This window comes from Excalfactoria chinensis, chromosome 5 (assembly GCF_039878825.1).
Source record: "Excalfactoria chinensis isolate bCotChi1 chromosome 5, bCotChi1.hap2, whole genome shotgun sequence".
Lineage (NCBI taxonomy): Eukaryota > Metazoa > Chordata > Aves > Galliformes > Phasianidae > Excalfactoria > Excalfactoria chinensis.
The window spans coordinates 20,292,388-20,317,691 of record NC_092829.1 but is presented as its reverse complement, the minus strand read 5'-3'; the positions used below and the strand labels follow the sequence as shown (position 1 = coordinate 20,317,691).

At 50.6% G+C, this 25,304-nt stretch overlaps 3 protein-coding genes across 4 annotated transcripts in view; 2 read left to right on the top strand and 1 right to left on the bottom strand.

Moving 5' to 3' along the window:
- The window catches only part of TTLL5 (tubulin tyrosine ligase like 5), a 126,725-nt gene extending 122,332 nt beyond the window's left edge, over positions 1–4,393 (top strand). Inside the window, exon 35 of the transcript XR_011903703.1 lies at positions 3,890–4,393. The gene's annotated coding sequence lies outside the window, so the exon portion shown is untranslated. The remainder of the gene's footprint in view (positions 1–3,889) is intronic.
- TGFB3 (transforming growth factor beta 3) lies at positions 864–15,278 on the bottom strand. Its single transcript, XM_072337825.1, is given in 9 exon segments — positions 864–2,175; positions 4,409–4,562; positions 4,974–5,145; positions 5,924–6,031; positions 7,553–7,682; positions 9,029–9,192; positions 14,459–14,969; positions 14,972–15,107; positions 15,109–15,278. Coding segments are annotated over 9 exon segments (1,602 nt in total). The 5' UTR covers positions 15,177–15,278; the 3' UTR covers positions 864–2,016.
- A 1,175-nt stretch (positions 15,279–16,453) lies between these two features.
- IFT43 (intraflagellar transport 43) overlaps positions 16,454–25,304 on the top strand; it is a 41,387-nt gene continuing 32,536 nt past the window's right edge. Inside the window, exons 1-3 of one of the 2 annotated variants that reach the window (XM_072338303.1) lie at positions 16,454–16,586; positions 16,758–16,847; positions 21,563–21,592. In XM_072338303.1, the coding sequence (XP_072194404.1) occupies positions 16,542–16,586; positions 16,758–16,847; positions 21,563–21,592 (165 nt within the window). In that variant the 5' untranslated portion in view covers positions 16,454–16,541. The remainder of the gene's footprint in view (positions 16,587–16,757; positions 16,848–21,562; positions 21,593–25,304) is intronic. The other variant, XM_072338304.1, reaches the window with a different exon arrangement.

Genomic DNA, 25,304 nt, shown 5'->3' with positions numbered 1-25,304 from the left:
GGGGCTGATCAGAGCGGTGCTTTTCATCCTTACACCAAGCAGACAGGTCAAGGAGCCCCAGGGAGATGAAAGGGATAAAGCTGAGCATCGGGGAGTGCCTCTCAGAGCACGTGTGCCCCAGCCAAAATGTCATGCAGCCTGGCAGGCTCCCTCTGCCGACCCACCCTTGTTGATCCTGCCAGCTGGTGATGGAGCAGGAGAATTGTTGCTGGGTGTGCAGCTTGTGATTACATGTTACGGCAGCACTGCAGCAAGGTGTATGGAAGCAGCTACCGAAGTGTAGGAGCAGGACCAGGAGCTGCATTCCAAGCTGACCATGCAGAGCCCCGGCCACAAGCAATTAAGTTGTTCCATGTCGTGACATTCAACTGCTGGGGACCAGGAAGTGGGAAGGGACAGGGAGGAATTTCTTTGTGGTCTTTAGGACATTAAGTAGTTGTGGTTGAAGGAGAGGCAGCCTCTGGGTCTCATCTGACATGCAAGCAAGTACTAGAAGTTTGTAATTTTCGGAGTATCTGCGGCCGAAAAAAGCACACTTTACAAAACAGTGTGTTGATTACTTGCCAGGGCCACATCTGTGAGCGTTTTATAAGTGTATGCAACGTTCATGGTAAATGTGAGGAGGCTGGCCTTTGTGTACAAGTCTGTACTGGCAGAACTTAGATATTCCAACGGATGTATGATTTTTGTCAGCTGTGACAACTGCAGTGCCCTGATTATTTCAACAGTGCTCTTGGAAATAGGTTGTGTTTGAGAGGTGCTTTATATAAACCCATCAAAATCAGACGCCAGAGGTGACGCGTCTGTCGGAGGGACATGAGAAGGCCAGGGCACACCCACAGCAGACGCTGTTTGAAGGTACGAAGGAATTTCCATTCTGAGCTCTCTGGCTGACCTAAATTCTGCCCATTTCCTTGAAGAGATACTCAGGAAAAGATTTTAAAGCGACCAAGTATTGCCACAGTAGAAGCAGTTGACAAACAAAAAACCATCCGACCCTGCAACAGCGTCCTTGTGGGAAGAGAAAAAGAAAGAAAAGACCGTCTTCCCCCCCAAATATTTATTTTTTTACAATGTTTTTGAGATTAATATTTTTTTTTTAAAGTCTTGGCAGGTGAGGCTTGGGCCACGTTGAGATCATAAACCACAACAGACAAAAGGTCCTCAGGGTGTTATCAATTCACGAGTGAACGGCTCCAGAATCCAGGTACCCTCAGATAATGCTCTTGCCCTGACCCACAAACCATCTTTCAGCAACTCCAGAAAGGGAAAAGAGCCGAATGGAAACATCAATCCTCCTAAGAATGGACTCAGCACCCTCTCTGCTTGCCTTTGCCCACTCTCAGCAGGCTAAATGGGAGCCTTGCAGTTTGCATTTGGAAACCAATAGCCAGGATCTGCCAACTGAAGTTTCATGTCTGTCAGAAACACAACTATAGATACAGGCCTCCTGGATCACAGTTCTGAGGAACGTAAGTCTGTGTGTCTCTCTGAGCATCTCTTCTCTGAGCAGCTTCTCTTCTTGGTGCATTCTCTTTCTCTAAAGAAACTTCTAGGATCTTCTCCTCCGGGAGGGAAAGCCTTCATAATTCTTCAGGCCAGTGGGGAGGGCAGAGGTCCCAAGGGAGCTACAGCAAGAAGGGGACCACTGCCCCATTTCCAATCCCTCCTTTTAACTGCTCTTTCTCATTCCTTGCCTTCCCAGTTCGACTACCCCAACATTCAAATACACAGCAGTTCCTTTACTGTCCTTCTCTTCTGCATCAACTGTCCAGTCATTTTGGAGCGTGGCCTTTGTGTTGCCAAAGCAGCTCCCAGAGGGAACGCAACACTGGCAACAAGACCGAGAAATGTTCCAGAAGAGATTCCCAAGGGCTGCCAGACCCAAAGCCACAGGGTTTAGCACTCGGCCCTGTGCATGCATAGTCTCTGACCCCCAGTTCCTTTTGTGCTAGCCTTGGAGCAGAATGGGTGCTGACAGTTTCTCTCTAGGCTTTGGGCAGCCCAGGGTGCCTTTCAGCTGCACTTGCAGGATTTCACCACCATATTGGAGAGCTGCTCCACTTTGGGTGTCCTCCCAACATAGTACAAGATCGTCAGTGGCTCCAGGTCCTGTGGGACGCAGCAGGGTGAAGCAGATGCCTCAGGGTTCAGGGTGTTGTACAAGCCCAGCACCTGTGGAAACAAATGTAAATGTGGTGACAAAGTCAGGAATCCATTTAAGTTGGTTGAGAACAGGAAGGTACTGCAAGCAAACAGGTCTCCAGGTATTTGGACTGCGCTCATCAGGGGCATTTCCCTGATGTGACTAATATTCTTATCATGGCCTGCTCCTGCCCAGGCCTGATCCAGAGCCTTTTGCTTTTTAATCGTAGCAATGTAGACTGGCTGATGCCTAAGGGTAGAAGTACAAGTAGTTCACTCCCTTAATCTCTAATTTGGTACAGCGGATTGTACCACTTCTGCTTGTAAGAAGGCAGGGTGTAACCAGCCTGGGGCTGCGTTGTCTTTGGTTCCATTACAGAAACCAGAACAAAGAAAATCAATGCTGCTTATTTCAACCAACATCTCTAGATAGTGCTGGATGGATGCCTGTCCTCTTGAGTAGCCACAGTTCCCTCCCAGCTTTGAACTGTCCGATGCTTTCTTTCTCCACTCCATCCCCCACGTCATTACACTGTAATGCTGGAGCCGGGACAGTGTCCTGTGGGACCCCGTTGGCTTCATTCTCCCAGCTGGCCCCAACCCACAGACAACTGAACGCTCCAGCCATGTAACCACCATGAAAGAGCTGCCATGTGTCTTCCCAGAGCTGGCTGCTCTGCAGTGGTGAGCAACATCTTGAACTGTGGGGATAAGACACGATCCTACCTGCACTACTGTTGGCTCATATAACCTGTCTGGGTTACATTACAGGGTCCAGCACATTGTCTGTTAACTGCTTTACAGACTCTGAAGGTGAGAGGTGCTAAGGAGACATTCAGTTCTGTCATGCAGACCCATCTGATTCCAGTCATTCTGGTAGAAGCCCTGTGGGTTACTGAGCAAAGGCACAGGCTGTACCACATGGGCACCATGTGAACTGGGGCTGCTGCATTCAACAGAGGTAGTGGGTTAAAGAGGCTGGTGAGAAATCTGCTTTTCACCATGTTTTTCCTAGGTGGTGCTGGCAAGCTGTTAGCAGCTGTATTGTTCTGAATATTGCTGGGATCACTCAGCTGACTACCACTTGATTTCCCTTCTTGCTCTGTAAGAGAACATTAGGAACCATATTAAAATCTCACTCGCATTGATTCAGTCCAGTATCTATATGGATGTATCCATCCGTGTCCAACTGATGCACGCTACCTCTCCTAAGCTCTTCATTCACCTGCTCATGCTTCTCACCCAGCATCTGTTCACTCACTCATTCCCTTACATCTACTTCCACCAACAGCAATCTTTTAGCTTCAGCAAGCTAGCATCTCTCCTGTGCTATCATCTCTGCCCAATTAACTGCTCTTTAGCTCAATCTGCTTCTTCCAGAAACATTCGTAATGAAACCTGAAACTAATTTGCACTGAGCTGTTTTCATGCCTGGCTTGCTGCCTTTTCTCTTCTGCGGACAGTAGCTCAGGATTCTCCTCTGGCTTTTCTTGTCTGCTCGTTACTCTTTGTTTTCCTCTCGGTTCTTCTTCCATGGCCATACTTTTCTTATACTTTTTGGTTTTTGTTTTCTTATGTTTTTTGGTTTTTTTTTGCTCTAGACAGTAGCAAAGCTCAGGTGCTATTCTTCCTTAAGACTGCCCAACGTGCTCACGTTAAACAGAAGCGTAAGTTACTTGAAAATATTTGCTTTCTGCCAGTTTTACTTATTAATTTCACTGCCTCATGGGTTCCTCCCTGCCAGGTGGGATTTATACAGCTGGAAAGAACACCGGTACAGAAAAGGAGAGCTTGCTGCATAGCCATGTTCACTTGGATGCAGGCTCCCCTTTCCCTCTGGGCTACAGCTGCCCCCATGGTAGCAGGCAGCAGGTGTGTGCCATAGCTCAGCAGTTCTGTACAACCTGTGAGTAGAAAATTCCTCTGCCGAGTGCAAACTAGAGGAAAAAATAACCATCAGAACCGATGTTTGACCTGAATAATTAACACTGGCCACTACCAAATAAGTACCCTAAGTCCTGCTGTTTTCCCATCTCATACAAGAGACAGCGTCCTCCTCCTCAACATTTGCCTGGAAGCATGGACTCAGTATTGGCTCCATAGGAAGACCGTTTCTCCTGCTGAACTACCCAGACTCTTTCCTGCACTTTCCTTGTAGTTTTTTGCAGGTATTGACCTAAACTTCTGCTACTTTGAAGAGCCCAAATGCCATCAGACTTAGGGAGGTGGTGACAAGGCCACAAGGATAATACGCTGGATGTACCGTGCTGTGAGTGGTGTCTGCACTGCGGAGGTACGGACATGGACCCGAACAGAAGTTTGCAAAGTAGCCTTTAGGCTCGTGGACCCATTTCCAGCCCAAGTCCTGTCGGAAGTCGATGTAAAGAGGACGCACACAGCAGTTCTCCTCCAGGTTCCTGAAACACAGAATGGACATGAAGTCAATCTAAAGAGGGATCTTTTATGTGCTTGCATAAAGCAGCTTCCAGAGCAAAAGAACCAGGACCAGTATTGCCCGGTGGGATGGGGTATTAACCTGCACTGGGTGCAGAGGAGTGGCAGAAGCTGGCAGAAGCTGGCAGGCCAGCAGCCTGGCACTGCATGCACATGCCAGAAACTTGGCCAGAAGTGAGTGCCGGGCCAGGCAGCATCCCCTTCTTGAAGGCTGCAAGGAGCACCAGCTGACCTATGCTGCTCACATGGCCCCTGCAGTAGCATGGTGACCTGCAGCCCCCTCAGCAGGCACTGCCTTGCCCAGTGATGTGAAGTCTCACCACTTTCCCACACCTCAGGCACGGGACCCGGCCACTGGCAGGATTCTCACTTACCGGAAGCAGTAGTTGGTATCCAGGGCCCGCTTCTTTCTCTGGCCTCCCAGTGTTGGGCTCTCCAGGCGATGTGGGGGTAACATCATCAAGATGAGGTGGGGATTATGCAAGTCTTTCTGCTTCTTCAGGCGCCCCAAGTCCCCACGGCCATAGTCATCCTCACTGTCAATGCCTTCAGACAGAAACAGGATGCAACGAGACTTTTCAGTATGCTTAACACCCTCTGCCTTCCCTTGAACCAGGGCAAAAGAGACTCAGGCACCACATGTACTCGCTTTGGGACTTCTTCCCTCCTAGGGAACTCTTTACTCCTGGTGCATCTGACTGCTGCAGGCCTGAAATAGAGGCCTGTGGGCCACCTGTTTTACCATTTGCAAACTGCTGGTGGGGCCATTAATCCATCCCACTTGCTTCTGGCTTCAGTCCCAGGACAAGCAGGAAGATGAATGGCCTAAAGAAGATGTCAGATCATTGGCACACTGCAGAACAGCCTCAGAAATTGAGCCTGTGGGGGCCAGTGGCTGCAGCCCAGGGCTGCAAGCCAGGAGGTTCCTACATTTTAGGCCAGCCAAGCCACTGACTCTCTAGGCCACCTCATGCAGGATGCCTGACTTCCCTGTGTTTCAGTCACCCTAACTGGAAAGCAGAGCCTCTGTGGAAATCTGAGAATCCATCACGCTGAGCTTCCCGGAGAGACTCTGAAATACAAAACTATTCCTTTTGCAGAAATGCACGCAAACCCCACCCAGACTGCACTTCTCTCTCACTTCCAACCTAGGTACGAAGTGGGTGTACTTCTAAGATCAACATGCAAACCCAGCGGCGTGTCTGCTTTAAGACAAATGTTATGAGGGGCAGAATCCTCAAATATGCAAAGGAAGACCTATTTGTTTTTCCAGACACTCCTGGTTTTCCTTCTGGTAGCCTCCCCAAGCCCAGCTCTTCATCACCTTTGAATTTGATCTCCAAGACCTCATGTAAATTCTCCAAGATGTCCCCATTGGGCTGAAAAGTATGGCAAGGGCAGTGTATGCTGATTTCCAGGCCGAGGTTGGACTCTGCAACAAAGGAGAGAACTCTGAGAAACAGTATTCCTCAGCTGGAACAGCTCCCGCTACAGCAAAGCTCCACGGGGCGCACGTGCTGTGCTGCGGCCCCCAAACTAGGGACCAGTCTCACAGTGAAGGATGCTCACTTTGGGAAACAGGAGCTGACTTAGAGAGGAGAATGGGAAGCAAAATCTTGTGGCTTCAATTGTGCCAAAAGCCATGCGTGCTCCTGCTAAAGGGACCTTCCCTGGGCAGGTGAGAAAGGTGCTTCTGGTTCCTTTCTTTTAGGCTATTCAGCATCCAAAAGCACCTGTGAACCCTGAGGAGTTGCACTAGAAAGTAACTATTTTGCCAAGTTGGTCTGTGGTGCGTATCTGTACTGAATCAAATTAGCCACCCTCAGTACCTGTCTATTATCTGGCTTCTGGTTAGTGTCTGGAGGAGAGATCTGAAAGTGAGTGACTTGGATACAGACAAGTAATTTCACTGGAAGCATTTTTCTCAGCAGCTGCAGCCCCCTGTTTTGTTGAACTGCTAGTGGACTCACTCACAGACTTTCCAGAGGCAAGTCTATTTTCGTAGTAACTTCCTGGATCCATCATGCTGTGTGGGCCAGACCCACGGAACATACGGCTCTTGTGAAAGCTCCTTTTCTCTGTCGTGTCATGAATTAAAACATCTGTTTCCCTGGGGCACTGACAAGGTGCCTAGCACCTTTTTTCCTAAGCACCATATCTGATGTCTGTCAGCGTGCGCCTGCCCAGAGCTCACCGCAGTTCCAGCACTGAACTCCAGCCATCAGGACACAGCCGGGATTGCTTCAAAAAGGAGGAGCCTACGGGCTCACAGCTTACCCTTCCAGGGAGCGGCTGCTTGCCAGTGCCTGCATTCCAGTTTTCAGTGGCACCTAGCTTCTATCTGTGAGGCCAACGCAGCGGTGAGTCACGGTGCCTATGCTCCGGCTGTGAATGGGGTCAGTGTTCTTGCAGGGAGCTGCCCCTAACTATCTGTTGGGCTGCCCAGTGGTGGCAGAGGTATGTTCTGTCTAGGTGTGTCGGCCTCTGGTATTTCCTCACCTTTATACCTGCCAAGCTGTAAACAGCTACAGAAATCAAGATCCTTGCTGTTTTTTTCCTAATAGATTTTCTCTGTCCCGTAAGAAAACTAAACCAGAGCAATCCTCATTTTCTATGTGTTACAAGTGACAGATTAGACCACCAGACAGATTCCCCTGGGCTTAGAATCAAAGAACCAAAAGAAATTCCAGCGCCTCTCACTGAGCACAATTCCCTCCTCCACAGAATGAGATCTTATTCTGAGTCAGCCCTCAGAGTTACGCAGCGGGTAATCCAGGACAGAGCTAGGAAAGGAGAAACGTTACACACCGAGGCAGCTCTCTGGGGGAAGGTTTGTTCTCAACCTTAACGGAGCCTCCCCCTATTTAAGAGGTGCTCCTGAGAAGATGCTCCTGACAACACCCACCCACGTTTCTATGGACGCTGTCACACCCAGTCCCGCTGTGACTCCTACCTCTGTGCAGAAGCCACTCTCGCACGGTCTCGGTGACATCAAAGGACAGCCACTCAGGGGAGCCCCGCGTCTGCACATTCCTGCCACTGAGGTAGCGCTGCTTTGCTATGTGCTCATCCGGCCGCAGGATCTGCGATAGAAGGAGCAGTAAAGAGTGAGCCAGTGCTGGGAGCTATGAAGGAACAGCTCTGTGTCCTCCTTACACAGCTTGCTGCACACGGATTTGAAAGGTGAGTCCCAGCACGTGTGACACCGGGAATACCTCGGCACATTAGTGGGATGTGTTTCACAACCAACCTATTTCTCCAGCCTGTATGTCTGGGTCCTGAGCAGCTCACCTCTCCCAATTCATCCTTGTTTCAGGGTGCATGTTCAGAAGCACATTCTGAATATACCATCGTATATATGGTAATAGATCGAATGGGTGATTTTGTTTCTGTATTCACTTGTGCAATGTGGGCCTGAATTTCAGAGTGAAACAGCAGTAGGTAAATGAGCATCATCCAGCCATGGGTCCCTTGTCCAGCAAGTCTCTCCAGTCCTACCCGTGTCCTCCACACTTCAACATCAATCAAAGCAGACCAGGGTGGATCGAGTTTGGAGAACTCACCCCCTGCTCTGACATCCCATTTCCAGACAGACACCAACAGCCTGTACAAAGTGCCCCTTGCTGCAGGACCCTGGTTCATCCCACACTACACTGAGCCTGTGGAGAAGCTTTGGGATTGTCTGTGAGCAATTGTTATCGTCTGTTAGCTGGAGAACTGCTCCGCTTTTTAAAGATGAATTCCAAGTGGACCTTAAGAGCTAACAGCTACAGGGCAATTTTAGCTGCATTGTTACTGCATAGCAGACAGACAGCAGCAGCCTGTGGGAATACACTGCCAGGATGCACCATTAGCTGTGTGATCCAGCACGGCCAGAGACCGCTTCCAAATCTGAACCAGACCTTATCTTGCCAGCGGACACCAAGAGTTCAAACCAAACTCCAGATGAGCACCTGTGCTAAAGGTGCCAGGAACTGTCCCCACAGAGCTGATGAAAGGAACACTGAAAGCAAGCATTTCTTTTCCAGTAAGTCTGTGAAAGTCAGAGAGCTCCACCCATTGGATTAGCACCAACTGTACTGTGCTGCGACAGTCAGAGGAACGACTCTGCCAAGGGACTTAGGCAGAAGGTTCAAGGCTTCTCTGCTGGTGAGAGGATCCTCTTCCAACCCCTTTGAGTATAGGAAAGAGCTGCATAATTCACCGTACTCACAGCAGCTGGGCAGTGTGAGTGGGGAAAAGGACAGCACCACACTGAAACAGGAGAAAAATATGTCTGTATTACTGCTTACGTGCTGAAAGAAGCCTGGAGTGAAGTATGGAATCTCTTTTCCCTCTCACTGTGGCCTTGCACCCACAAGCTGGGGCAGTCACAAGGGAGCCAAGCTGTTCTGGCTGAGGCAGTGAGGAAGGCGAGAGGAATACTCACCTGGAAGAGCTCAATGCGCTGCTCACTGCGCTTGGAGCTCGGGTTGGGCACACGCAGCACCCGGAACTCTGCTCGAAACAGGTTGGTGCTGTTCTTCTCTGCTGAGGACACGTTAAAGCGGAACACATTGGAGGTGACACCTTTTGGGCAAATGCCCAACTCATCTAGGAGAAAAAAAAGAGGGAAAGGCTAAGGATTTCAGGCCAGAAGTGACTGAGAAAGAGCTTCCGGCTAAACATCTCACCACCTTCACGTTTGGTCGTCTGGCTAAAGAGATGGCAGGAGGAATTAACTCTAATTTGCTCTATGTTGGAATGTTTGGAAAATCTTCTCACTACTGACACATTATATTCAATGCTACAAGCCAGAGAATTGGTGGAGATTAATCACAGTATTCTTAATTCTGTCTCTTCCAACTCTACTCAGCAAACGTTGATAATGCTTGTAAGCTTCCTGCATTTGTCAAAGCAACCCCAACCAACACAAGGGGACAACCTCCTTTGCTCCTTGTGGGGCCCATGTCCAATAACTGTGATGGTGTAACTCTGTGCTCATGCTGGAGATGTGAAGCCACACAGAAAGTGATCTTATGGCAGGAGACAATGTCAAGGTCTGTAATGAAAGCCAGAGAATTGTCCACAGTTTGGTGAGGCACTGGAACAGGTTGCCCAGAGATGTGGTGGACGTCCCATCCCTGGAGACAGTCAAGAACAGGCTGGATGGGCCTCTGAGCAACGTGACTGAGCTGCAGGTGTCCCTGCTTACTGCAGGGAGTTGGACTAGATGGCCTTTAAGGGTCCCTTCCATGTCCAATGACTCTGTGGTAGGTATGAGATGCAGAAGACATCTCAGGAGCAGTGACTCTCCAGAGCATACTAAAGGAACTGAGTTTTAAGGTCAGTTCTCCCTCATGACCCGAAGAGGAATTCATAGATAGTATTTGATACAGAGTTCTTTGGGGACAGAGGCTGCTGTGCAGCCTACAGAGATCAGACACATGAGCAGGAAATAGCACAGCAAGGCTCTGCCTGGATGCGTGCCTGCTGAGCAGAAAAATCCACTTCACAAGTGCCCAAAAAGAGGATAAAAATCACAACAGCTCCCCAAGAGAAAGTGAGCATCTCTTCATTGGGACCATTTTGGTCCCATAGAAAAAGCAGTGATTCCTGCTGCTCCTCTCCTGTTTACCTCCCTTGGCCTTCAAGGCTGTGGCATCATTACGGCTTAAAGGCTTCCTGCAGGCAAGGCACAGCAACTCCTGCTCTACACCCACATGCAGATCTGTTTGCAGTCCGGCAGAGCCTCTCGTATGACCTCTGGCTGTTCTCCAAGGCAACACGAGGCTCTCGTGTCAGCTGAGATCTGTGGGTTTGTTGTTGTTGTTTTAATTAAAAACAAAACAATAAAACAATAAAACCACACACACAAAAATGACCTTTTTTTTCTAAACCACAGTTCCAGCCTGTGATAAGCAGGTAGAAGACCTGGCAACCTTGAGATTGTATTCCTGGAGCTGGCCCCTATCTTCAAAACACCGGTTTTGAATGAACCACAGAAATGAGTTCTGTAGATGGGCTGGTGGTGGAACAGTGTCTAAGAACACAGGCTCATCTCCCTTGCCAAATTCTCCTTTGAGCAACAGTGATTCACTTCTGGAGTCATCTTGATGAAGCTCAAGTTCTTCCTCTTGAGCTACACCCAGCTTTAGCAAGCAGGAGCCTGCCAGTTTACAAATGTGTGTTCTTAGGGACCGAAAGTTGTACTCTAATCAGCTAACGACCAGATGCTCACTTTGAAACTTGTTTTGAGGCTTTTTGCCATACCTACTATTGAATGGAACAGCTTTTCCGCCTGTGAACATCTCTGCCTGCTGTTAAAGATGGGGATTTTTGCAGCCCCAGGAGACCAGACCCAGCGCAGCCACAAGCTGGCATACTCAGCCCAACAGCCCTACAGCACAAAGAGCACTGAGCTGTGAGAGGACATCCACCATGGGGACTCCACCGCTCTGACCGGTTTTGTGCCACAGATAAGCACAGAGCAGCAAGCTCTGATCTCATTATGTGCCCGAGGGCATCTTTCTAGATGAAGTCCAATGCTGCAAAGGTTGTGTTAGAGCTACGTGGATATTGTGTTTTAATATCCCCTTAAGCTGTTTTGTAATGCTTGCCCTATTAATAGGGCTGTTAACAGCCTGCCCTTCCACTTCTGAGCCAACTGCTTGTCCGTGAGGGGGTGTCCCACCAATCATCACAAGTACCTCCAGATCAGACCAGTGGCCAGCCTATCCACAGTCCATTTACAACATTGGTACTTTATCTGATAATCTATTTAGAGACTGTAAACCTGGTCCAAACCTGGTCCTACAGCACAGTGCAGATGAGAGACGGAATCATTTACTGTTTGTCAGCTTCTTAAATGTTTTGGCTCAGTGAGGCAGCCATGCTAATAAGAGATGGATGGCTGGTTTCTGTATCCCCTTGCTATCACTGCAATGCCTCCTACCTACTTCTAATGGTGTTCTGGAGATCTTCCTGGTGGGCACAGTAGGGGCTGTCTTTCATTCCCCAAGTCAGCCTCTTTGTGTTGCCTTCATGTCCTGGGAACAAGGCCCCTGTGATGGAGGAGACGGAGCTGTTGTTTCATTCTGACCACTGCAAGGCTGGAGCCTGCTGCTCACAGCCAGATGACCAGAATACAGATCTCAGTCCCAAAAAGATTTCTGCTTTTTGAGCAAAATTCTTAAGAGGTCAGAGGTGTGCACAGCTAAGTGATGCTTTCAGGGAACTCGGTCCATTCCCAGCTCAGGGCACTTTAATTGCACCAGGATCTGGAACTGCCCAGATACCAGCAAAGAACAAAGCCCAGAAGCAATATTCCTGCAAGCTCCTCCAATACGCGACACCCAGTATCTGTAATGAAGCCAAGAGAAGGAAATCTGTGCCACCCGTGTACCTACAGCAGTCTGCCTGGCATGACAGGCTGTATCTTCATGATCAGACCCTGCTATGACTGTGGAGCCCAGCCAGCCACTGAGCTGCTGACGGAACAGATAATGGGACCGGCACTGCCCTGGAGTGGAGGATGGGACACGAGGAGCATGTTCTCTGGGGACTCCCCTCTTGCTATCGCTGCTCTCAGGGAGATGCAGGTTCTCCACGTGCCACCAATCCCACGTGGCCGCTGATCCTGGCAGGCCTCGAAACAGCTGCCTGCTGCCTGCTTGGGGTTTGATGTCAGGGAAGGGCTGCTGGCCAGTATCACCTCACTCCGTGCTACACCACTGCTACCGAAAGGTGCTTAATGTCAAAGCCGTGTAACTCGGGAGGAAAAACAGATCCTTCTGGAACTTTGCAGGCAGCAGGTTTGTAGGGAAAGCACTCTTGGCCCAAAGACCCACCGCTTTAATTGTCTTCTCTCTTATGCTGGCTTGGGAGATGGCAAAGTTTTCTTCTGGAAGGCAAAGCCACTTGCAGGATTGCTGCAGGAGCTTCTCGTACTTGAATCTAACCCCCGTGAGTTTTAGGAGCTCCCTGAAGTGAGTGAGAGCTACTCTCAGAAAACGTTCCTTGTGAATCAGTGTGTCCCAGAGGCACGGCTGGAAGAGGATTCCCTGAATCACCCCGCAGCCCAGACAGGGGACAGAGACCGGCTCCTGGAAGTCCTTCCTTCCTAGAAGGACTGGGCTCTCCCCTGCTGCTATTTTTGCTCCTCAGCTTTCCTCACTGTTAGGCCTTAAGTTTTGGAGAAATAGAAGTTCTCTGAGCCAACAAACTGCTTGACTAATACTCTGGAGCTAGAACACTTCGTGCACGCGTGCACATTTCGAACTCATCTGTATCATCTTCAGTTCCCTCAATGGAGCCTTCCTCCCCTTCCCCCCCAGAGGAGCCTGGCTTTGGCTCCAGCTGCTCTGAGATCACCACCTGGCACAGTGACAGAGCCATGGGAAAGTTGAACATCAGCCACTTCTGAAGACACGGGGCCAAACGCAGCCATGGTGTATGCGATGAAACTCCCTAGGTCTGAAGAAGAGTGCCTCTCAACACCACGGCCTGCCTGCAACTGGCCTCTGTAACACACACTCCCCCCTCTTCTCTGGGCAGAGGGGCTGCCTAGAATGCAGTCTCAGCACAACACGGGCTCACCGCTCAGCACCTTGCTGTGGCACCACAGCACTCATTCATTTCCATAGGCACGGAGAGCTTACCCTGCATGGCGAGCTTACCCTGCATGTGGGTGGCTGAGCCCGCACCAGTTTCCCCGCAGCGATGCCACCCGCTGCACCCTCTCCTGCCCCAAGCTCTTCTCACACCCCATTTCACTGTCCCTCCCCACCGCCTCACAGCTCCTCACACACATCTTCCTCCCTCTTCGCTCTCCTTCACCCAAACCCATCCCTCTGTATGCACAACCCACCACTGTGCTCTCCAGTTTCCTCCTTCAAAGCACACCAGCTCACACCGCATCTGTGTTATTTTGCACAGATGTGTATTTATAGAATTTCACAACACTTTGGTGGGTCAAAAATGTTGAAATACGGGAAAGCTGTGAATACTCTGTGCATTTTCTGTTCCTCGAGTCTGGGTGCCTCCTGAACTGAGAGCTAATCACGTAACCATATGGAGAGCAGTCTGCTAGAGATTAAGGGAAATTTGTTGCATTACCACATCGCAGCTCTGATTCCAGCTCATCATATGTCAAGATTAACATAAACCTGGCAGAGGAGCCGCATTCTGGGGCTGCCCGCACCAAGTCCCAGCTCCACCCCGGGGCTGCCGGCGCCGAAACCGCGTCCCCGGCGCGGCACACCATCACGAGGGGACACCCCGGAGGGCGGTGTGCCCGCACGCCCACCAACATCTTCCCATCCGAAGAGATCCTAAGTGCAGACGGAAGGGGTTGCTAGTGCCTACATCTGCTCCGCATCTGCGATCTACTTGGGGTTCGCGTCTGCTCGCCCTCTGACTTCCCATCTGCATCCGCTCAGCTCCCGCACCTGAATCTGCTTAGCGCCTGCATCTGGCCGCGCTCATGTGTTCTGCACCTGCTCCACATCTGTCCGCCTCCTCAGCGCCCGCGCTCCTCGGGGCGTCCCAGCGCATCCCGGCTCTGCACCTGCTCGGCACCCTCGCCGCCCACGATCCCCCACCGCTACCGGAGCGACACGCTGCACGCAGGCGCCGTCCACCCAGCGCCTCCGCCGTCCCGGAGCCGGGCACGCCGGGCTCCGAAAGGTGCGGGCTCGGGCCGCCCGCTTCTCACCCAGCGCAGCCCCGCTCCCTCCGAACCCCGCACGCCGCTCTCGGCCCCAGAGCCGCGCCACCCCCCCTTCCCGCAGAGCGACGCCGGCGCTCCGGACGCGGGCGCTCGCCGCAGCTCCCCGCTTCCCCCGGCCTCCCCTCCGGGTGCGGCGCGCCGGGCGCTTACTGTGCTCGGGGAGGCCCTGGATCATGTCAAATTTATGGATCTCTTTGGCATAGTACTCGGACTCGGTGTTCTCCTGAGAGCAGCTCTCCTCCTTCTCCTCCTCCATCTCCTCCAGCAGCTCGCGGGTGCTGTTGTAGAGCGCGAGGATCTGGTAGGGCACGTGGGCCGGCCCCACGCTCTCCGGGGGGCTGGTGAGCCGCAGCTTGCTCAGGATCTGCCCCCGGATGGCCTCCACCCGCTTCTTCTTGATGTGCTCGAGGTCCAAGGTGGTGCAGGAGGACAGCGCGAGGCTCACGGTGGCGAAGCTCAGCAGCGAGAGCAGCACCAGCGCCCTTTGCGCGTACATCTTCATGTGCGAGGGGGCGGCGGCGGAGCCCCCGGGGAGAGCCCCCCGTGCGGCGGCGAGCGGCGGGCGCGGGGCCCCGGGCGGTGCTTCGGCGGCGGCCTCCCCAGATCCCGCGGGCTGGGGCTCGGCGCGGAGGCGCATCAACTCACCGCGCCGCGCGCGCGACTCACGACTTCCAGGAAGAGCTGGCAGCGCTCCGCCGGGGGAAGCGGCCGGCGCCGTGCCTCGCCGCGCCGCGCTCCTTCCCCATGCGCCGCCCCGCGCCCCGCGGAGCCGGGAGCGCCCCGCCGCGCCGCCGCGCTCGTCAGCAGCGGGCCGGGCCGCTCCGCCGCCGCGAGGGGAGCGCGGCGCCCGCCCCTCTCGCTGCACCATGCATGGCCCCCGCCGCAGCCCCGCCGCCCTACATCGCCGCGCCGCCCGCGGGCTCCGCCGGCCGAGCGCAGCGCCGCGCCCCGGCCCCGCCTGCACACTGCCCCGCCGCCGCGCTCGCCGCTGAAATTTTATACCTCCCTCCCATGACGTGCCCGGGACGGGGCTGCGCGCGGGGGAGGGAGCTCCAAGCCCGGCCTTCGCCCGCGGCGCCGAGCTGATCGCTTCAGCAGGCGCGCGGCGATCGCCGCCCTCCGCCTCCTCCTTCTCCTCCTCCTCCTCCTCCACCGCCCCCCGCGCGGACGGCGGCGCCGGGCCCCGCGCCCCGGGCTGGGCCCCTCCGACGTGGCCTCCGAGTCCTCCGCGGCGGCGGCGCGCGGGCGCCCCCCTCTGGCGGCGGGCGGACGTGGGAGCGGGCCCTTCGCGGTGGTCCGCCGCTCCGCCCCTTTCCAGCGGCGAGATCGCGTTAAAAGCGGCAAAAATACCCCGAATAGTTTCCCGATGCGGTTTCTTTCCTAGGGAGGGGCCGGGGGGCGGTGGCGCAGGCGGTCCCTGAGGCGGTGGCGGGCGCTCCCGGGTGTCTCGGGGCCCCGCGCTGGCGGCTCGCATTGGGGACGGGGCAGCCGCCTCGTGAGCTCGCGGTCCGGGTAAGGGGTCCGGCGGGCAGGATGCCGGCCCCGGGCGCCCACCCGGCCACGGGTCGGTATCCATGCCCTCGGGGCCCCCGCGGGCTCCTCTCTCGGGGTGCGGCCCGTTGCCCACCCACCATGCCTGTCCGCAGGCTGCGGGCCTTGTGTCCGCTGCCCTCCTTCCGTACCCGGCGTTGCCTGCTGCCGGGCCCTCCTGTCGGAGAGGGTAGGGCAGCTGTCCCTTGCTGTGGCAGCTGTGGGTTGCTGTGCTTCCCTGCGGCAGCGCAATGCCTGCAGTCCCACGTCAGGCCAGGAGCCCAGCAAGCTGCCCTTCAGCACCCCAACTAAGGCAGCCGTTGTTGTCTCTCGTTGAGTGACTGTGGTCTCCCCGCTGCAGCTATGAGCTCACATCTCACTGAGCTCCTTGAACATGCCGAGGTTTGTAAGGGCAGATAGTATCTTCTATTAGAGCAATCGATACAGCAGGAAAAAACAGACAAGCTTTTGGGCACAGACATGCTCTGTGTATGGCTTTTTCCACCTGCATCAGCGGGTCTCTTAAAAAGTTACTGCCTCTGCCTACAAACCTCATTAGTCCTCGGATTATCACAGCCACGGCACTGCTGCTTGAAAACGTAGCCAAGGGGCCGCTCCGGGGGCGGGTGCCGGTGCCGGTTGCTAGGGACGCGGGGCGGGCCGTGTGCCGGAAGCGGCGGCGGTCGGCGGCGGATGGAGGCCGATGGAGGCTGAGCGGGAGCTGGCGGAGGTGCCCCGCCGGCTGGGGGTGAGCGGGCCCGGGGTGCTGCGCGCAGCGTGCCGTGCGGGCGGGGGTCGGTGTTCGCGTTCCCCTCCGGCTTTCCCGCGGCTGTGGCCGCCGTTCTGCGGGTCTACCTGAAGCTGCTTGTGTCGGTAACCGCGCGCCCTTCGCTCCTTTGCGTTTCTCCCTGTGCCACAGGTGCCCAGGATGGGCCGGCGGGCTCGCCAGGATCTCCTTTCTCGTGAGAGTCTCAGCAGGAAGGACTCCTCTTCTGCGTCCACGGGAGAGGTGGGTGTCCCCTCAGGAGAGCCTGGCTGTGTCCCGCACTGAAGCTTGTTAGTGTGTCCCGAGATTCGTTCCCTCGTTACCCTTCGAAGTTCACCCTTAGAGCTGGACCCGCGCGGCTGCCCTGCCCCATCCCTGGTGCTGCCTTCGGTACCACGTGTAGGCTTCACACAGCTGTAAAATGGGGCTCTGGTTCCTCACGGCAACGTATGGAGTAGTAACAAGCAGATTGGGACCTCTTCCTCCTGTCCACATATATCTTACCATACATACATGTAGGGTTTTTGTTTTGTTACCAGTGCGTCACTAGCCGTGATAGCACGGCAGAATGCAGGTAAGCAGATGAGTCTGGGCCTTCTGTCTTAGGAGCAGCTGCTCTGTGTCGTGAGGGAACTCTCACGTTACATTGAGTTGCTTTGTCCCGCTCATCTGTCCCAAAGTATTATTGGGATGTTATTTGTATTATGGATTTGTTTCCTTTGAAGGAGGGAGGGCATTTGTGGAAGGAAAGGCCCATAGTAAGAACAGACCTAAACTCTGTAGAGTTCGTTCTCTTTGTGCCACTGCTTCTCTGCCACCTTAGGAAGAAAACGAGTGCTCTGGTTTCTGGAGTTAAATCACTTTCCTCTGGCAAATCAAACCAGCTCTTTTTTGGCACTGTTGTGTGTACCGGAGAATGAGGAAGAACATTTACAGCAAGAGGAATAATTGATACTTGCCAAGATCTCTCTCATGCAGTTGAGGCTGGGCACCCACCTATGTCTGTTTCATGTGACTAGTTGAAATTATTGCAAAACCACTGCACACCTTGGGTGGGAAGGGAACTTCAAGCCCACCCAGTTCCAATGCATGCTATGTGCAGGGCTGCTCCCCACCAGCTCAAGCTGCCCAGGGCCCCATCCACCCGGCCTTCAGCCCCTCCAGGGATGGAGCACCCACAGCTTCTCTGGGCAGCGGTGCCAGTGTCTCACTGGCCTCTGGGTTGAAAACATTCTTTCTTGTGTCTAAGCTAAACTCTTTTAGTTTAAAACCATTTGCCCTTGTCCTGCCATTATTGGACTGTGTACAAAGTCAGTCTTTCTCCTGCTTATTAAGTTCCTTTTTGGTACAAGAAGGCCGCAGTGAGTTCTCTCTGAAGCTTCCCCCAAAAGATTTCAGCTCCTGCATAGTGAAGAGCTGTATGTACCCTGTGAAGAAGCTCATGAGATAAGAGGTAAAATCCCCTGCTTTACCAGTGAGCCCTATGACTCTCCCTATTGGCAAGAGACCTTAGCAGCAGCTGTGCTTTCTTCCATCTGTCATTGCAGCAGTAGAAAGGCCTGACAGAAGATACTAGGTCTTTGATAATTTAAAAAAACAAAGTAACAATGGGACCAATAGGTAAAGAAAGTCTTAGAAGCCAGCTGAAGAGGCGAGTGGGTGTTAAAATCGGCTTGCTTGCAGGTGAGGGTGGCTCACTCTAATTGTACTCACGCCATGATTGGCTGTCCTTCATTATGGACTGATTCCCTGCCTGGAAAAGGATGGAGAGCTGATAGGGCTATAGCTGATAGATTGTAACTTGCTGTAGTTGTGCTCAGTATTGCTCAGGTCACAGCCATTATAACAGCTGTGGAGAGATCATAAAGGTTCCAATCCTTGGCCGTCTGTGGAGAAGAATAAGGAATGGAATTTTCTAACTGAAGGCAGTGAGTTTTTCAGCAGCAGAAGGTGAGGCCTTCCACACCTTAAGCAGTTCAAATATGTTATTACTGGATCTTAACCACCAGGAAGAAAACTGTGTCAATAGTCTCCCTTTGGATGGTTCTTTCTTTGTGTTAACTGAAAACCTTGGAACTACTGGAGATAAAATGCACTCTAAACTCAGGCTTTTCTTTTGTTCTGGAATTGGAAGCCTTTCATACGTGGCTGTGGTTGATAAGAAAAAGAGCATCTAATAGAACTTATCTTGTGTTTTCCTTTACCCTGGGCTGGCAATCACGTTCTGCTTTTCTGGAAGCTTGGCTTGTCTCTGTGGGGTCAGCTGTTACAGTGGGGGTCTCATTCAGCACACTGGTCATCTTGAAACCTCTTCAAGGAGCACTACTAAGAGAACCTACAAAACAAAAACAACAACAACAAAATGACCCGCCATATATATATATATATACATATATATATGTATGACCATGGTGGAGAAGTTCCCATGTAATTAATTTCAGCCCAGCAGATTTTATTCCTGTTAGTGATTTTGAAGACAGAGGTTTGTCCTAAACCTTTGCTGTACTGATGCTTTTGTGGGAAGTTTTCCATTTGGGATAATGATTCCTTGGAGTCCTTGGTAGTACCTCAGGGTTTTAGGACTGTTTTAAGAGTCATCTTGATTTTCATTAATTTATTTTAATGTTTGTATCAGTCTGCCCAGCCTCCACTCAGCTCAAATCTGTGATGTGAACACTTCACTTATCCTTTTCATTCCGGTCCTTTCTTGATGCTGATAACCACTCTGGATGTGTTTTAAAGTCAGAACAGCTCGCTTGAAGGAAAGCAGAAAGTACTTGTCTGTCCATGTTTCAGCTTTTGGACTTATTACAAGGAAATCACTTTGCGGAGTGAACAACTCATTTAGCATAATTAAAAGGGTCTTCATTTTGAAGCCAATAGGCAAATCTTCTGACTCAGAGTGTAGATCTTATCAGGTTACAACTGATCTTTCGTTGACCTGGACTCTGTCTTCAGAAGGAGACTTCAAAACCCTGGTACATCTCATCAACTGCCTCCTTTTTCAAATGTGTCATGGGAACCTGTTCCCTAGGACATAACTGCAGTCTCTTGTAGCCCACTGTACATCCCCCACGCTCTATAAAGCAGCATGATGTCTTAGTACTTTTTGTATGCCTGTTGTGTATGTGCGTTGTTTGCTTTTCTACAATAAATTCCCGAGCTGTAGTAGTCTCTCTGATTCCTCTGCCCAAATCTGTGTTTGATAGCTTCTGTTCCTCTGTGAAATTATCTGCCATTACCTACAAATTCAGAAACCTCAAGGAGCTCAGTAAGGGTCATAAAGCTGACAGTCTGCCATCTAACATGCAGAGCATTCCTGCCTTTTCAGAAGTACAAGTACCAACAAACAACAGTGCAGCTGTACACTATTTCAAGAGGCAAGAAGGAACATGATTATTTGCTGTAATTGGTGCAGTCAGCATCCTCCTGTAACGATGGCTGTGCGTGTTCCTGGCCTTTAGAGCTCCTTGGCAAATTAGCAGGCACTTCTCGAGCACCCAGGGGAGTATGCTGTAAATGGGAATTCCTAGAGATAAATCTGCTTGCTGCATGCCAGAACTCTGCATTTCAAACACTCATTTTCAGAAGGGTAATATATATCCATTTTCCATTGGGAGACCTTTCCCATCCCCTGGCTCTCTGTGTCACTTTTTACTCATCTTGATGCTGTCGGGTTTCTGCCAAAATGGGACAGACTCAAGCTGGTTGTGTTATTTGTGCAAAGGGAGGAGCAGATGATATAATGAGATCTGCTGAAGTTCTTTGTTCTCGCATTCTACCAGGTCTTCTGGATGCTTGTCTACAGTAAAAGTCAGCTCTTTTTCCTGGATCTGCCATTGCTGTGTCCAACCTCTTGAATGCTGGCATGATGATATTCGCCAAAATAAACTATTCAGCCAGGTTTGGAGCTCTTAAGGAGATTGATTTGGAAAGCTGAGTGGAAAAGCCTTCTGTTTAAATATCTCAGCATTTTTTTCCCTTTTCTGTGTCTCCTCTCAGCAGGGGTGGGCTAGTTGTTGTTCTGTAAGCAATCAGTATGCAAAAATATTTTTTGGTGTTTTTCTGCTTGCACAGTCAGTTTTCTCTTGGGATGCCTATCGTTTCTCCCCGAATTATCCTCTTGTTTCTTGGATTGCGTAGAGATTACTGGGTTCTTAAATTACCTTCTCCTTGCATTTGGTGCCCAACAACTGGTTGTTACTGTGCTTTTTTTTCTGGCAGTGTTTGTCAAAAAGATTCTCAGCCAGTTCACGAGTTTCACAGTGATTAACAGGCTGCTTTATGTAGTTATTCATCTGCCTCATAATTAAGCTGTTCCCTTCTACAGTAGGGTTAACTGAAGTTCATATACTTATGCAATGCTATTGTCAGCAAGAGCTATCTCAAGCTAACTTCTACAGCTACCACTACCAGTGGAGAATCTGACTTTGCTCAGCGTCTCCCAAAAAAGGGGTACAGCCAGCTATGGTAAATAACTCCCAGCATGACAGCTCCAGCATCTTTTTAGTCTGGCACAGTTGCAGAGTCTGGCCATTGAGATCTTTCCTACATGTCTGAATGTAGGAAATGTCCAATGTCTTACATGCCTGAATGCTGTGGTCTTTCTCACACTACAGGAGCTATGTTAGTTCTATTCTTGCTGTTATTGTAGTGTTTTTTGGTGATTTTTTTTGTTTGTTTTTAGTATTCCTTTCAATGATATGATTGCTGTCCACTTTTCATGCCTTTGCAGTCAAACGGGTATGCTCTGTGTTATCAAAGTTTGCATACGCATAAATGACTGTGGATATGACACCTTACAGTAGTCAGATCAACTTTGCACTTTGCTTAAGTGATTAAGGTTGCATAGCATATGCTGCAGGACAGTTCATATCAATCTTTAAGCTATTTTGTTCAGAGTGACATAGCTTTTCCTTTTAACTTCTTTTTCTCCTTTTCCCTCCTTATTCTCCCAGGATGAAGACCCTGAGGAAAAGGTTGACCATGTAAGACTAGAAGCTTTCTAGGTAGACGCTGGCTTCTCTGAAGGGGACTAGTAAGGCTAACCTATTGATGGGCTTGGGCCCATGGTGGGCAGGACTCTACTGCTAGAGAGTAAGACTATGTCATGCCTGAGATGCAGTGCCTCTCCTGCATCTTCTGTTCCTGTTGCTGACAATTTTTTGTCGTATTATCTGGCAGCTACTCTTGTCAGCTCCTACTTCACATACTCAGATCACAGACCTGTGTGTGGCCGCTGAAGAGGCATTCTGTTTTCTTTTAAAAATCAAGACAGCGAGTAGCTGATGGGTCACAGAACCTGACTGAGCCTACATGTGCTGTCCACTGTGTTTAGCTTATTCCCACAACATGAAAACTTGTTTTAAGAGATTATGAAGTCTCACTGGTGCCCCAGAGAAGGCCAGCCAGTAGTAACAGGTTTGTGTGCTTGTATATTTCCTGTCAGTCTTTCCTGGCTTGAGTAGCTCTTTGTATAGGATAGATATTTAAAGCATCCTTTCCCATGTTCTCATTTTTTCTGCTGAAGCACCAGCTCTATAGTAGTGTAGTAGCTTCATTCAAGTTTGGAGCCCAGAAAAGAAAGCTGTATCACCCATCTAATTAATTCTGGCCTCAGCAGGGTTTGGTTATTGTAAGAATTGAGGATTGTTCAGTTTTCTCTTTGTGGTGCTAGGGATGATATTGTAGGAAAGATCCACTAAGTTTATTATACCCACTGGGAGCTGTTGCAGAGGGTCCAGAGGAGGGCCACAAAGATGGTCAGAGGGCTTGAGCACCTCCCCTATGAAGACAGGCTGAGGGAGATGGGCTTGTTCAGCCTGGAGAATAGAAGGCTGCAGGGTGACCTAATTGCAGCCTTTCGGTACCTAAAAGGATCTTACAGGCAGGAGGGGAGTCAACTCTTTGAAAGGGTAGATAACAGCAGGACAATGGGAAATGGTTTTAAGTTGAGGGAGGGAAGACTGAGGCTGGATATCAGGGGGAAGTCCTTTACCAAGACACTGGTGAGATGCTGGAACAGGCTGCCCAGAGAGGTTGTGGATGCCCTATCCAAGGAGGTGTTCAAGGCCAGGTTGGATGGGGCCCTGGACAGCCTGGTCTAGTATTAGATATGAAGGTTGGTGGTCCTGCATGTGGTGGGAGGCAGTTGGAGCTTGATAGTCCTTGAGGTCTCTTCCATTCTGTGATTCTGTTAGTCATTGACAGATGCTTCAGGACTATACCCAGAGCACTTTTCCAAAATTCAGGCAAAGAGACTTCCTGCAAATGGGTATTATTTTGGGAACTACTTACCCAATGGAATTTTTTCATAGTAATTGGCTTAAACTTTCTTATTTATTTATGTATTACCTCAGTGAACCCAGTTCTTACAGTCGCTTAACTGGAACTAATTCTACCTTCCATACAATGCCCTAATTCCTAGCTTCTGAGGAGCTGCTGTACTGAGTGGTGGCTGGTCACATGCTGCAGGCACCTTCTTGCTCCTGGCTGCACAATTTCATTAAAACAACTGAACTGATTTGACTTCCACATGAACAATTGTTATTGCTTCGGGGGTGGTGTGCAGTGGTGCTTGGCAAGGAGATTTTCCTTAGTATGTAGTGATCCCCTCTCTGAAACCACTCCTATCTGGGTAGCTCCTGCACGCTTTATTCAAGCTTATGCTCCTAAGCAGCACAGTCATGCTTGAAAGTATTTTTCCATTTGTAGGTGCCTGTGAAGGGTAACAAAATGGTTAGCTTAGCATTCAGAAATCTGACTGATCAGTAGTCTGCATGTAGCTTTTAATACTTACATGTTTAAAATGCCTGCTTCTATTAATTGTATCATAGCCCCCTTCCAAACCAATTACTAGCAGAACTTTATGTTGTGTGATCCAAAACTGTTTAGTTGCAGTATATTCCTCCCTTAGTCATTGCCTGGCCAAGCTGAAATACTTGGCTCCTTGAATCATGTCCGAAGTTGGCCCCTTTGTCCCTCTGATGGCTCATGTAACCCTTTTCTGAACTCCCTTTGGGCTGTGCTGAGTGTTACAATCTGAACTCTTCCTGGATTGGGTCCCTTTCCTCTCGCTGCTCTGAAGTTTGTGCCTGCCAGAATATCAGCAAACACCCAATTGGTGTCACTGATGTGATCGTACCTGCTGAAGTCCTGCGCTCTGTCCAGCTGCCTGCTCAGAGACTTGTTTTGCATCCCCTGGCAAACCACTCATCTCACATCTGAATTTTTGCCAGTTGAGTCACTCATTTGTCTGTGCCTTCCAAAGCTGCCTGGGACATTAAGCCAAAGGCCGCAAGGCTGATCAATGGTATAAGAAAAGGGTGTATCCTCATATCTTAGTTAATTTGCAGAGGCAGAATAAGGAGGAGTATGAAAGTGGCTGAGAGCCAAGATTTTTGCTGGGTTCTCTTCCTGGCTTTGCCACAGATTTGCTTTAGGGCCTTGGAGATGTCCCTTCTTGAATTTGCTTTAGCCCCTGTTTAAAGGAGGGATAGAAATTCACATAGGAAAATTGTGGGGATTCCCTAAACGCAAATCCATAGAGAGACACCTTGCCCTTACAGCAAAATCGGTATTTTAGCCCATTGTAGGCCCCTACCCTGTGTAATATGCAGATAATGTGAGGTAGGGCTGGGAACTTGTTAAGCTGATAGAAGGTGGCTGGGAACTGTAATGTGTCTGGAACCCTGCTGTCCTGTGGAGTTCTGGCACCTCTCAGAGCCGTGGGAGAGCAGATTCTTCCACCATCCTGGTGCTTTGCCATCGTCAGTTGCAGAGCAGGACTTTTTTCTTCAGGGACCACCAGGGATGGAGGTGTTAGTTTTGATGGAGAAGCAACGTGTTTTACACACAAATTCAGAGTTCAAACCTGCCATCTTCTTTCCAAGCTGGAAGATACTGATTTTATTGCCCTCTTCCTCCTGAAATATCAAGTCACATTTCTTGCTATCAGCTGTTCTGGGTCTGAGAAGGCTCTCAGTCCCTTCTCTTGAAGTGGTTCTGTTTTGCAGAGGGGAACTGGAAGCAATCTTGGGCTGCAAGAAAGGACTTTGTAACTGAAGGCAGTAACATCTGAGCAGAGAGACATCTGTTCTAGGACTAATTAATCCACCTGGGACCTTGTCCTGCAGCTCTGTTTTGGTAGACCTGCCATAGGTAGTCTTGAAGTCCTTTACTGGGGAGAACACCTGATTTTGGACCCCCATGTAGGTGGTTGGTGACATCTGTGCCTCCTAGCCACTCAAAATTTGATGACATGCTTTAAGGCAACAACTGCAAAGAAGAAATGAGGATCTGACCACTCCAGAGGGGCAGCCAAGTCTTTCTGTAGTTCTAGATCCCAGCGCTTTTAAAATGGTTTGAATGGGAAAAAAATGGGCTGTTGCCTTTTAGGTTAAGAAGACATGTCAAGAACAAAAGTTTCCAACAAATGTTTGTTGGAGGAACAGCTATAGAAGTTTTAAGTAGCTGAAATATGAAGCCAGTTGCAGACCTGTGTTGCTGAGTGACCCAGTTTGGTGAGGTTATATCTTTGCAACCTAAAATACAGTGCAGATGACACAGGGACCCCCCCGATGAGAAGCAGCCTGCACCAGCTGCGCAGTGCTGAGCTGTGGCACAGCCTGGTTACCAGAAGTAACTAAAGCTAGACTGTTTACAGAGTGGAGCTGACTCACATGAATCCTACTTGCAGGT